This window comes from Lissotriton helveticus, chromosome 5_1, assembly GCF_964261635.1.
Source record: "Lissotriton helveticus chromosome 5_1, aLisHel1.1, whole genome shotgun sequence".
In the NCBI taxonomy this organism is placed as follows: Eukaryota; Metazoa; Chordata; class Amphibia; order Caudata; family Salamandridae; genus Lissotriton; species Lissotriton helveticus.
The window spans coordinates 39,510,848-39,523,979 of NC_136065.1; the positions used below are offsets into that span (position 1 = coordinate 39,510,848).

Below are 13,132 nucleotides of genomic sequence, written 5' to 3' on the forward strand. Positions count from 1 at the left end.
GAAAACTGTGGAACACATAAAGTGAGGTCAATACATCTCAATTTTGTAAAGACTGGAGAGGAAAACAATATAACATTGGTGCGCTTTTCTTTTGGTATGATCTTAAGCAAGAAAACAATAAAAATGTATTTTGTATTCTTTGAACTCTCAAAAACGAGTCTTAAATTTCAGTTCTGATTTCATAAACTGTTAATATATTTCTAGGCAATATTCTAGAGTCAGAGAATCAAGGAAGAAGTATTTCAAACTTTGAGCACTTTAGACAACAAACTAGTAAAGTTCCTGATTACAATGCCACAAAAAAGTTTCCAGGCTTGAAATGGGATGGAGGATTTACTCTGTACAGTGGCAGTAAAATGCCACTGGAAGAGATCATAATTCATCCAATGCTTCTATAATAAAAGGTAAATTATAGCACTCACCTTTTTCTTTTTGGAGATTGTCTGTGTACACAAAAACATTCATTATGAACTCACTAGATTTAGCTTTTTATAAAATTAATTTATTATTGCTCAATTTAAATACATACCTCTTGCTTGAATTAAATCACCTATCAGATAAATATAGAGAAGTAAAGGTTAATATTGTTTTGAGTAGGTGCAATTTATTTCTACATTGCCTGATGGTGAAAGTAACCAGATTAAGGACAACAGACAGAGGGTAGTACTAACTAACTGGAATGTGTTTCCAAGTGTTCCAACTACTTTTTGGAAAATGTCTGAAATATCATATATCCATATTATATATTGTTTCGCATAGTCAAAGATAGTTTATGCATTTCAAACTGACCCATCACATTCACATTCATTATACGGTAAAAAAAAAATCCCTCAATCATTTCGATAACTTTTAAAAGTATATGACACCTTTAGTTGCCTCGCACTATTCTGGTCAGGGGTCTTTGAAAAGTAATACGTTTATTGCAGATTATAAATGTCTTAAAAAATATCTAATATACAATATGTTGAAATCTTTCAAACCTCAAAACTATTTTGTTTAAAACCAAAGAATTATTTGGAAATTCATTCTTTTGATATGTCTGCTCAGATAGGCTAAAATAGATTATGAATTTCATAATCAGCATTTCTGGAGATCTTGAAAATGGAATAGAAGTGTCTAATTGCAGTGAAATCACTTGGTGACAATCTTGGTGTTTTCTACTGCTCTGTGGATTGGGAATTGCCTTTCTTACTGTGTAGTGCACTTCTGTTTTAGTCTAAAGGAGACATAGTCTAGAACATAGCCCCTCTGTAGAGCAAAATAGAGTTCCCAATATCATGAAAAGCAAATGATGCAAGACAGGAAGTAACAATCTTTAGACAAGATGTGTAACTGAAGTTCTCTACCTTGACTGGATTTGTGCTTGCCCTTACCCTTGTTTTAATGCGATTTCACATACCTTTTTCCTTCTGGAGAGCGTCTGAAATAGCAACGACAAATGTGTTACTTGTGGAGATTCAATACAGACTGTTGACAAATTTCAAAGGCAACCATTCAAGAGATGTTTCACGTTTAAATGTTATTCCAACTGTGCTAGAGTGCAATGCTCTAAATTCAAGCAATTCACAAAAATATAAGAACAATGTTAATAATTATGAGGTTGAAAATGTCACAACACAATCATCATCTGACAATTTGAATTAAACAGAACAATTGAATCTGCATTTGGAACATTACATGAAAAACAACTGTGTGACCAACTCTTCAGCTGTGTAAAAACTTTGTATTGGTGCCTAAAAATTATCTTCATATTAACAGGAATAAATAACGGAAATATAATTTTGATGCTTTGCATAATTTTCATGAAGCAAAAACAGTGGAAAAGTGTTGGACTTGGGCCTTAGGGCAGGTCCACCCCTAATCCTTTTGCTTTTATTTGTGACCCAGTGTTAGTGATTTTTGGGTCTTGGCGCACTTTTTCCCTGTGTCCCAGAGTGAAAGTGCATGCGTGTAGTATGGCTGGCCTGCCCTCCCATAGGAATGCATGGGGAATGTGGGTGTCCATGTCAGTTCCTGATGTGTGGGGAGTGCAGGCTCGAGTTTGGTATGTGTGAACTCGTGAGAATGAATGCTGCGCGATGGTATGTGCGGCTTGTGTGTGTCTAGAAGGGAAGTGCTACTTCTGGACATTGATGTATGTGTGCAGTGAGGGTGCTGGAGCGTGATTGGCTGGAGCTGGCTGGCATGCCAGGCTCCGGGAAGTCTGGATGGGTCTGCCCGGTGGTGAGTGTGAGATCAGCATGAGTGATGTGTGGGAGGAGTGCACCTGGGTCCTGGATAGGCTGGGTTTTTCCCCACACAATGCTGGCTCCGCCCCCCTGTGGTGTGTCTAACGACCCTAGCCTCCCCATTGAAAGAAATGGGCGGTTGGGCCATCAAGGGTACTCCCAAACCAGCTGCAACTGGTTTCCCCCACCCTGCACCTCAAAACAAAGGATTTCTCTGTATAAAAATGGGGCTGTGTCCCCACAGAAATTGTTCTCTTTTCCGATCCTGCCAGAGGGGGCTGTTGCTGCTGCTGGGGCCAGGAGGACCGCCACTTGGACTGTCTCCCTGCCTGGAGACTCAGTGAGCTGGCTCTGGGCCCAGCCTTGCCCCCCTGCCTGCCTCCAGACCCTGCTGGAGCTTGACTTTTTGCTTGGAGCGCCTGGAAGCGCTCTATCCTTGTCCCCAGCGCTAGGAGCGCTTTATTTTGATTATAGCGCTGGGCGCGCTGATGGTTCTGCCCCCGAGCGCTTACTAGCGCTTTGCCTGCTCGAGCGAGTGCCCACCTCGCTTTATATTTTAATTGGTAGCCGGTGCCCACCCGACGTTGCCCGTGATCACCGCCGCAGCCCAGGGGCACCGACAACTGTTGCCGGGCCGCTGCCTAGTGCGACCCGGAAGTGCTGGGCCGACTGGCCAATTGCAGCGCGGGCCGGGAGAGGCGAACCGGAAGTCCCGCCCCCGCAGCCGAGCAGCGAAGAGAGAAGCAGCCGGCCGTGTCCCCGAGGCTCCCGTGAGGAGGGGAGCCCCGCGCAGCCAAAGAGGTGAGCCAGCAGTGTTTCCCCGCCCCCCGCAGCACCAGTGAAGCCCCGGCGAGTGCGGGGGCGGGTTCTCCTGATCCTTCGAGCAGCCCCAGTTGACAGAGGGCCGCTCCAACGTCTGCGGCATTTCTTTGTTGGAGCCAAGAGGCTCGAGAGGCATATCTTTGTGTCGAGCCCGAGCAGGACTCCTACGGTACTTGGGCAGTAGTATTTACGAGCCTGAGAGGCTCCGGGCATTCCCGTTTTAGAGCCCCGAGGCTCCCCACGCCCGCAGTTGTTCGTAGAGCCCTGAGAGGGGCTCTTGAGGGACAGTTGTTGTTTAAAGCCACAGAGGCTCATCAAGGCGCCATTATTCTTCAAGCCCTGAAAGGCTCTTGGGCCCCAGTTACTTTAAGAGTCCAGAGAGGCTCTGGGGGCATTTCATTATTGTTTAGAGCACTGAAGCTCTTTAGTGCCTATTTTCTTTGCGAGCCCAGAGAGGCTCTTCGGGGACACGAGTGTGGTCAGAGCCCCGTGGCTCCCACTCTGTGTTTTGCCCCATTGTGTTCTTGAGCCCCAGAGGCTCCAACGTTGCCCATCTGTATTTACAACTGTCCAGCACTTAGTGGACAGTTGCTACGTTTAGGCTTGTGTTCTGTGCTGCCTGCGCAGCCTCCCTGACATTGAGACTCAGGGCATTTCAACCCTTGCGAGGCCAGTTGGCCTGGGGGACAGTTCTAGTATTGTGCTACATGCACCCTGCGCAATTTATGATTTACTGCTTATTTGATTCCTGCGCAAATGTTCTACCTGCACCTCTGAATGTGTTTTAATACCTCATGTGCCATGTTATTTATGTTTTATCCCCTTTTCTAAAAGTGACCTGCTTAGAGGATTGTTTATGTTATTACCTTTGCTAAAAGTGACTTGCTTAGGTGATGGTTTTCCTTCCATAGGTCCTGATGATAAGGTCCTAGTTCCCTGCGTGATTTTCCTACAGTGTTTAGGGTTGCGTAGGAGGTATTTACCCTTTACCAGGAAGTCCTGGTTGTGTGCTACATATACTATTTTTGTGCTACAGTCATCATATGTTTATGTGCCAAGTGTTATACCTACAAGTATTATTTCTAAAAAGTGCATACTCCTGACAGTGGTCCAGGTGGCCCTGTCCTGTACATAATCCCTTGTAAATCTTGCCCGTGCCTGTTGGCACATTGTAAAGTGTGTGTCTTATCTAATGTGTTTTTATTATTATAATACAAAGGCTATTTTTGATATAACCTTGTGTGGAGCTTCCTTTGTGGTGGGCCTAGGGTGTTGTCGCTGGGGTGCGCGCGCAAACGCTTTACACATCTCCTCCGAGATTAGCCTTGCTGCTCGCGTCACGTTACCTAGAGGGTGAGCAGGGTTTATCTTGGTGTGTAACTCCCTTGCCCTGACTTAGAAATGGCGATCCCTGACTGACCTTGGCGTGAGCATTGGCCGGCCGGGGGTCCCGTTTCTAACAAAAAGTTTGATAAATCTGGGCATAAGATGCTATTGAGCTGACTTGAGCATGAAGGAAGTGCTATACTTAAAGTTGGATTGAAATGTAAATCCTAAAATACTTGCCATCAAGTCAGCTAAGAAACACAGCAGCATTATGCAATACCCAAAGGAAGAAGCCAGATTAGGGTTTCAAATTATACCATCCTAGAGGTATGTGAGTGCCAAATCCTTACATATGTCACTCAGTCTCCAGAGATGCAGCATTCTCCATGGCCTCTTCTCTGCCATAAAGTCACATCCTTCTCATGTCTCACCTCAAGGTACAAGAACTCAGTCAAAGTGCCAGCATGAATTAGAAATCCCTTTGGAATGCAATTCATATATAGAACACTGACTAATTCTTCATAATAAGTACTTTCTCTGAATAATAAATCCCACAAGATGAGGTCAGGGACACAGTGGAACTCTAATACCTGATTAATTTATGAGTATCACATTGAAAGTCCCTAAGAATAGGAAATATATTTTAAAATATTTAAAACCAGCAGCTCGTCCCAACGTTGTCCGTGTATGAATTGCTGCCGGCCAGTAGTATGTTGTTTTGTAGGATTTCGTTTTCACAGCATTTCTTATCTGTGACAGGCCTGTGAAACGCTCCGATTCACAGTACACTGCTGATGCAGATAAGAGTGCGTGTTCAGTAGTATGTGAACTCGAGTTTCCCTACTTTAATTTTCCTTGCAATATTATATAGCGCGAACTCGACAACATGGCATGAGCACAATTTACATTACAGAAGAACACATTCATTTGTAGTAGGCACGGGGAGACAAAGCGATTTGCCTGGAATCACAGGACGTTGAGCTGATGCCGAGATTCGAACGTAGCTCCCCAGCTCTAAAGTTCGCAATTCTAGAACTTGTGGTGGGAGGTGTGTCTAAAAGTGTATGTCAGTGCTGGCCATCAATGAGAGAGACCTGTGCATTTTTCAAATCTGTGGTGAAAAAATATGAGTATGTTGCTGGAGATGTGGGTCGCCGTGCCACCAATGTACTTACCGGGGGAGGGTAAACACACAATATTTCACAACTTTCTTTCCGCATACCATCACTCCGCATACTTTCATAACGAAAGTACCATGACTCCGCAATGCCATTATAACGCATAGCATTACATTTTATATGCTTTTAACACGCATACATTTACAACAAAATTCTTTGTAAATGCATGAATGGTAAAAACATGTTTTTTTTAAATGTTTGGATAAGGTAAGTATGGGTATAGGGGTATATGTTTTGGGCTACGGAGGTATATGTTTTGGGGTGTTTGGGTATTTTAAGGGTTCGGATATAGTTTTGGGTTATGGGATACAGGGGTAGTTTTAGGGTTTAGGGATAGGTATGTGTTTTGGGGTACAGGGGTATTTTTAAGGTTCAGAGCTAGGTTTGAGTTTTGGAGTACAGGGGTATTTTTAGGGTTCAGGGGTAGGTTTGGGTTTTGGGGTACAGGGGTATTTTTAGGGTTCAGGGCAAGGTTTGGGTTTCGGGGTGCAGGGGTATTTTAGGGTTCAAGGGTAGGTTTTTTTTCCAGTACAGTGTTATTTTTATGGTTCAGGGCAAAGTTTGGGTTTTGAGGTACAGGGGTATTTTTGTGGTTCAGGGGTAGGTTTGGGTTTTGGGGTACAGGGGTATTTTAAGGGTTCAGGGCTAGGTTTGGGTTTTGGGGTACAGGGGTATTTTAGGGTTCAGGGGTAGGTTTGGGTTTTGGGGTACAGGGGTATTTTTAGGGTTCAGGGCAAGGTTTGAGTTTTGAGGTACAGGGGTATTTATAGGGTTCAGGGCTAGGTTTGGTTTTTGGGGTACAGGGGTATTTTTAGGGTTTAGCGATAGGTTTGGGTTTTGAGGTACAGGGTATATTAATAGGGTTAAGATGGGTTAGTGTTTAAGGGTGTTGGGGTATTTTAAGGAGTAAGGGTGGGTTATGATTATGGGGTGCAGGGGTATTTAATGGGAGCAGGGTGGACACCCGGAGCTGGAATGTACAGTACCTGGGAAGAAAAAAACAATGAAATATTGGGCACAACGCTTGCTTTTTTTCCGTAATCCTGCGCCCCGCACATGCCCACGCCCCCAGCACAAGCCCACAGCACACGATATGAGACTTGGCATGAAGGGTGGAACGTACCACATGCCCTCAGCGTTTGTCACGCCCCCAGCACCCGACCACAGCACAACGCAGACACGCCCACAAGGGACTACTTTGCTGGCACGGTTCTTTTACCTTTTAAATGTATATGGTGGGCGTCTGCATAGCCTATGTCCTTCTGCTGCAACTGCCCTTTCCAACGCTGTATTGGGAGTTGTGATTGGTGCTGTTTTTCCTGAGATTACCCGCCTCAAATGTTTGGGCTCTCTCTTTATTATTTTAGTATAGATAAACTTCTAATCTAGATCATAAAATATGAATGGTACTAAAACAGAATCTAAAAATAAATACAAAGATGCAACTTATGCACATCGAAAACAGCAAGAGAAAGTCTAACATTTTTATTGTGTCTTTATCATCCTAACTGCTTTATGCTTTATTGAGATTTATACTATCTTTGCTCAAGCAGTAAATCATAAATTGTGCCTGAGATTCTCGGCTGATTCACCCAAAATCTATCAATCCTCAAAACTATTTTGTTTAAAACCAAATATTTGTTTGGAAATTCATTCTTTTGATATGTCGGCTCAGATAGCCTATAATAGATTATGAATTTCATAATGAGCATTTCCAGAGATTTTGAAAATGGAGTAGAAGTGTCTAATTGCAGTGAAATGACTTGGTGACAATTTTGGTGTTTTCTACTGCTGTGTGGATTTGGAATTGGCTTTCTTACTGTGTAGTGCACTTCTGTTTTAGTATAAAGGAGACATAGTCTAGAACATAGCCCCTCTGTAGAGCACAATATAATTCCCAACATCATAAAAAGCAAATGATGCAAGACAGGAAGTAAAAATCTTCAGACAAGATGTGTAACAGAAGTCCTCTACCTTGACTGGATTTGTGCTTGCCCTTACCCTTGTTTTAATGCGATTTCACATACCTTTTTCCACCTGGAGAGTGTCTGAAATAGCAACGACAAATGTGTTACTTGTGGAGATTCAATACAGACTGTTGCCAATTTTTAAAGGCAACCATTCAAGAGATGTTCCACGTTTGAATATTTTGACAACTGTGCTAGAGTGTAATGCTTTAAATTCAAGCAATTCAAAAAAATATAATTACAATGTTAAAAATGATGAGGATGAAAATGTCACAACACAATCATCATTTGACAATTTGAATTAAACAGAACAATTGAATCTGCATTTGGAACATTACATGATAAACAACTGTGTGACCAACTCTTTAGCTGTGTAAAAACTTTGCATTGGTGCATACAAATTACATTCATATTAACAGGAAATAAATAATGGAAAAATAATGTTGATGCTTTTCATCAATTGCATGAAGCAAAACCAGTGGAAAAGTTTGATATATCTGGGCATTATAAGATGCTTTTGAGCTGACTTGAGCAGGAAGGAAATGCTATACTTAAAGTTGGATTGAAATGTAAATCCTGAAATACTTGGCATCAAGTCAGCTAATAAACACAGCAGCATTATGCAATACCCAAAGGAAGAAGCCAGATTAGGGTTTCAAATTATACCATCCTAGAGGTATGTGAGGGCTAAATCATTACAAATGTCACTCAGTCTACAGAGATGCAGCATTCACCATGGCCTCTCCACTGCCATACAGTCATGTCCTTCTCATGTCTCACCTCCAGGTGCAAGAACTCAGTCAAAGTGCCAGCATGAATTAGAAATCCCTTTGGACTGCAATTCATATTTAAAACACTGAGCAATTCGTCATAATAAGTACTTTCGGGAAATAATAAATCCCACAAGATGAGGTCAGGGACACAGGGGAATTCTAACACCTTATTCATTTTTGAATATCACATTCAAAGCCGCTAAGAAGGAAGTATATTGTCAAATATTTTTTAATAAACTACTAACCTAGAACAAAAAATATAAATGGTACTAAAACAGACTATCAAAAGAAACTCAACGATGCAATTCATGGTCAGCGAACAACAGCAAGAAAAATTGTAATATTTTTATTGTGCCTTCATCATCCTAACTGCCTTATGCTTTATTAAGATTTATACTGTCTTTGCTTAAGCAGTAAATAGTAACTTGTGCTTGAGATTCTAGGCTGATTCACCCAACATGCTTATAATTCATTTATAAAATAGCAAGTTAGCTAGTTCCTGTAATGAATAAGAAGCATGTAGGAGAATGGAACATGAACTCTGACCAGCTGTAATGTATTTCCCCCCTGGGTCGTCTCCAACTGAGGATTGAGCTACACAGGAGATTAACATTTGCCTCTATAGCTATGCCTGTAAGGCTCTCTCTATATATGATCTGATATCTGATATTCTATTGTATACTACTTGCAATTGTTATCTTATCCTACTTTTTATTTTGTAAGCAATTACAGGATTTTAAGATATTAGAGCATAAACTCAGACAAGACGGAAGTCCTCCTCCTGGGCTCCTCGCCCTCCGCCTGGGACGACTCCTGGTGGCCCCCCGCCCTGGGCACCGCACCCAAACCGACAGACCACGCAGCAACATGGGCTTCATCCTGGACCCCTCCCTCTCCATGACCAGACAAGTCAACGCCGTCTCCTCGTCCTGCTTCAATATCCTGCGCATGCTACGTAACATCTTCCGGTGAATCCCCACCGAGACCAGGAAGACGGTCACCCAGGCCCTCGTCACCAGCCGACTGGACTACGGCAACGCCCTCTACGCCAGAACCACCGCCAAGCTCCAGAAGAGACTCCAGCGAATCCAGAATGCCTCAGCGACATCCCCCGACACAGCCACATCTCCGGACACCTGAGAGACCTGTACTGGCTCCCGGTCAACAAGAGAATCTCCTTCCGGCTCCTCACCCACGCACACAAAGCCCTACACAACCAAGGCCCGAGATACCTCAACAGCCGCCTCAACTTCTACGCTCCCACACGCCAGCTCCGATCAACCAGCCACGCCCTTGCCGCCGTCCCCCGCATCCGAAGAGCCACAACAAGAGGAAGGTCCTTCTCCTACCTGGCCGCCAAGACCTGGAACTCCCTCCCGACCCACCTCCGCCTGACCCAAGACCACCTCACTTTCAGGAAGCAGCTCAAGACCTGGCTGTTCGAGCAGTAGCGGACCACCCCTCCCAAAGCGCCTTGAGACCCGCCGGGTGAGTAGTGCGCTATACAAATGATCTGATTGATTGATTGATTGATGAATTGAACAGAGAAGAATGGCAGAAAATGTGCCAACTTATTTATTATAGAGATATAATATAGTTAACATTTATAAACATTCCTAGATAGCAGGTACATACGGTGCTGACATTTCTAGTATTCCTAAAAAGCTTTATAACATCACACATTCTATAAAATAAATAGCAACGATTCGAAAATGCCCAAAACATGAATTCCTAGAGTTGAAAGGACAAAATGATTTAAAATAGAAAATTCTGAGCGTGAATTGTCATAGTGTTCTTGATACATCCTCTAACAACTTTAAGCCACTGGGCAGCTCCTGATGGACCTATAAGCTATCACTGCAGGATGTCTGTAGAGTTTTCAAAGTTGGAAAGGGATTCTGGAGCAGTAATCTTTACCTCTTGGGCTGTGCTTGGCCAAACTCATTCCTTGCATCTTAGAAGAGTGTATGTTCTACTTGTTTGTCATGATGGGTTCTCACACTGCGCATGTTTACAGTCCTATAGATAAAGTTGTAATTTGATGATTCGAACATTACAGAGCTTGAGCTTTGGCACTGCTGACAGATTGTTACTTCTAGATATAAGTTCCTTGTCTCCATACAGCACACACACACAGCAATGTACGACTATCCTTGTGTAATTTTAATTACTGGGAGTGTCATTGACAACTCTGCAATGGCAATCAATGCTCAATGTTGGTTATTATCCTTTCGGTTCGGACATTTGAAGAATTAAATACTTACAACACTCTCTATGCATCTCCTAATTCATTGGGTTGATATATGGCACCAAAGTCTCATAACTCATCAATTGCAATGACCTGGCCATCACTGGTGGGTGGCTACTGTTCCTAATTGAAAACAACATCCTAATTCTTCAGGTAATTAATTTATTTAACCTGCTCATGAGAATTTTAGAATTTAAATAAACATCGCCAAAAGGTAAAGTTTGTTAATTAAAAGTAACTGTCCATAAGGCATGCAGTTCTAAGACAGACAGGGAAAAAGGCTGGTTTGGAGGTTTTCACAAGAAAGTTGTAGAGCAATTCATAGCAATGATGTAAAGTCTGGAGAGGTAAACAAAATACAATTGGTGCCCTTTACTTTTATTATGATGTTGAGCAAGAAAAGAGAAAATTTGTTTTTGTATTCTTCTAGCTCTCATAACCCATTTTAAAAATTCAGTGTTTCTCATTTCCTAAACTGTTATTGTATTTCTAGACAATATTTCAGAGTCAGAGTATCTAGCAAGAAGGGTTTAAAACATGATGGGGCATATTATCAAGGGGGTTTATCTCCGCTTTTTTGGCTTTAAAAGCCAAGAAAGCGGAGATAAAGTGATCTCCCTATTACCTAGCTGTCACTAACACCAGTTAGCGACAGCTAGTAGGAGATAGCGACCATCTTGGGCCCCGCTTTGCATGTCAGTGAAATTTATCACTAATGACATGCAAAGTGGGCGTGCCAAGATGTTAGCGACTGGAAACAGTCGATAACATCGCTATCTCCTATTACCAACTTTTGGAGATATTCGCGCTAAGCGCGAATATCTCCAAAAGCTAACACCTGCTCCTGAGCAGTTCTTAGCCTTGTTATCCAATGGGAGGTGGATAACATGGCTAAGAGCATTAGCTCGGTGATGCATGAATATCGCTGACTTTTCAGCGATATTCATGCATTTCGGACGATTTTTATCGCTTAGGAGATAAACCTTGATAATAGCAAGGTTCCTAAGCGATAAAAATCGCCGCAGCTCGGCGATAAAAATATTGCCGCTAAGCCAACATAGTGATAATTATCGCTAGTTGTTGGTAATATGCCCCTGAGAGCTTTAGCCAAGAAGCCAGTAAAGTTCCTAATTACAATGCCACAAAAACAGTTTCCAGGCTTGAACTGAAATAGATCATCTACTGTGTACAGTGGCAACAAAATACCACTAGAAAAAATCATGATGCATCGAATGCTTCTATATTAAAAGGTAAACCATAGCACTCACCTTTTTCTTTATGAAGATTGTCTGCGTGCACAAAAAACAATGGGATTCTTTGTATATAATATCCAGTTATCATTGCTTAATTTAAAAACAAACCTCTTGCTTTAATTAAATCAGCTATCAGAGAAAATATAGAGAAGAAAAGGTTAATCCTGCTTTGCGTACGTGCAGTTTATTTGTACATTGCCTAATGGTGAAAGTAACCAGATAAAGGACAAGTCAGAAAGGGTAGTAATGGCTATCTGGAAGGTTTTTGCAAATGTTCCAACTACTTTTTGGAAAATGTATGAAATGTCATATTCATAAGATATTTAGTTTCACATAGTCATTGATACCTTATGCATTTTAGACTGACCAATCACATTCACATTCATTGTAATCATTTCAAAAATCCCTCAACCTTGCCATAGTTATTTTTAAGTATATTACATCAAGTTGCCTTGTCTTGTCTTTACCGGGGGAGCCATCCCCGTTGGCTAGGAAATTGGCAGTATCCTGGGTTCGTCTTGCAGGCCTGTATGGGTAAATACTGTTTCAAACTGGTTTGTTTTCTGTGTGATCCAAAACGGAATGTCTTCCCTTTTGGTGGGAACTTTTCCCATTACTGCATTCATTGTTTGTGGGCTAATGACTGGTGTAGCTAACTGTGGTGTTACCGCTTAAACAGTCCACGTGGTGTAAGAGTTAATGTTCACTTCATACATTGTGTGAAGCTTCTGTAAATTGCTACTAGCTTATTATAAAACCCCCACAGCTGACCTGCAGTCAAGATGTTGATACCAGGATGCGGAGTGTAACCGGCTAGGACTGGCCATGTCGCCCCCTCATTGCTGAGTGGGTCCAGTCTCAAATATTTGTATACTATGGGAAAGGATGCCTTTAAACCAATTAGCATGTTCTTGGTAAGTGAGAGGAACGTCTATTTCCTTATATGTAGTGTACGCATTCGGTGTTTCACCTACGTCATATTCGTGAAATATCTGTGTAGCATCATCTGCAGCAGGGAATGTAACCCAGAAGTGAAATACCGCTGTTCTATCTGCCTCATCTGCTTCTACCACAAAGGTAACTTCCCCACCATCTAGTGTGAGGCCATGATGTCGGAATCTTTCAGTAACTGCCGAGCTGTAGTTTTCAGAAATGTCCTGTGTCATGATCAGTAAGAGTTGAATTACAGAATTAGTCTAACATTGGGAATTAGATCCTTTCAAGATTGAAAGTGCCAATAGCCAATACATAGGGTATACCTACTTTAGGAAAGTAGGATTGGCTTCTATGGTTACCCCACTTTTTTCCTGATGTAAGGCTTTTTTCTGAGTAGTCTG

At 42.3% G+C, this 13,132-nt stretch overlaps 1 protein-coding gene across 1 annotated transcript in view; it reads right to left on the bottom strand.

Annotated features, from left to right (window-relative positions):
• LOC144752371 (butyrophilin subfamily 3 member A3-like) overlaps positions 1 to 13,132 on the bottom strand; it is a 400,845-nt gene that overhangs the window by 302,343 nt on the left and 85,370 nt on the right. The window contains exons 4-8 of the mRNA XM_078640306.1: positions 11,811 to 11,831; positions 7,582 to 7,602; positions 1,400 to 1,420; positions 530 to 550; positions 423 to 443 (exon numbers count right to left, since the gene is read on the bottom strand). Of these exons, the coding sequence (XP_078496432.1) occupies positions 423 to 443; positions 530 to 550; positions 1,400 to 1,420; positions 7,582 to 7,602; positions 11,811 to 11,831 (105 nt within the window). The remainder of the gene's footprint in view (positions 1 to 422; positions 444 to 529; positions 551 to 1,399; positions 1,421 to 7,581; positions 7,603 to 11,810; positions 11,832 to 13,132) is intronic.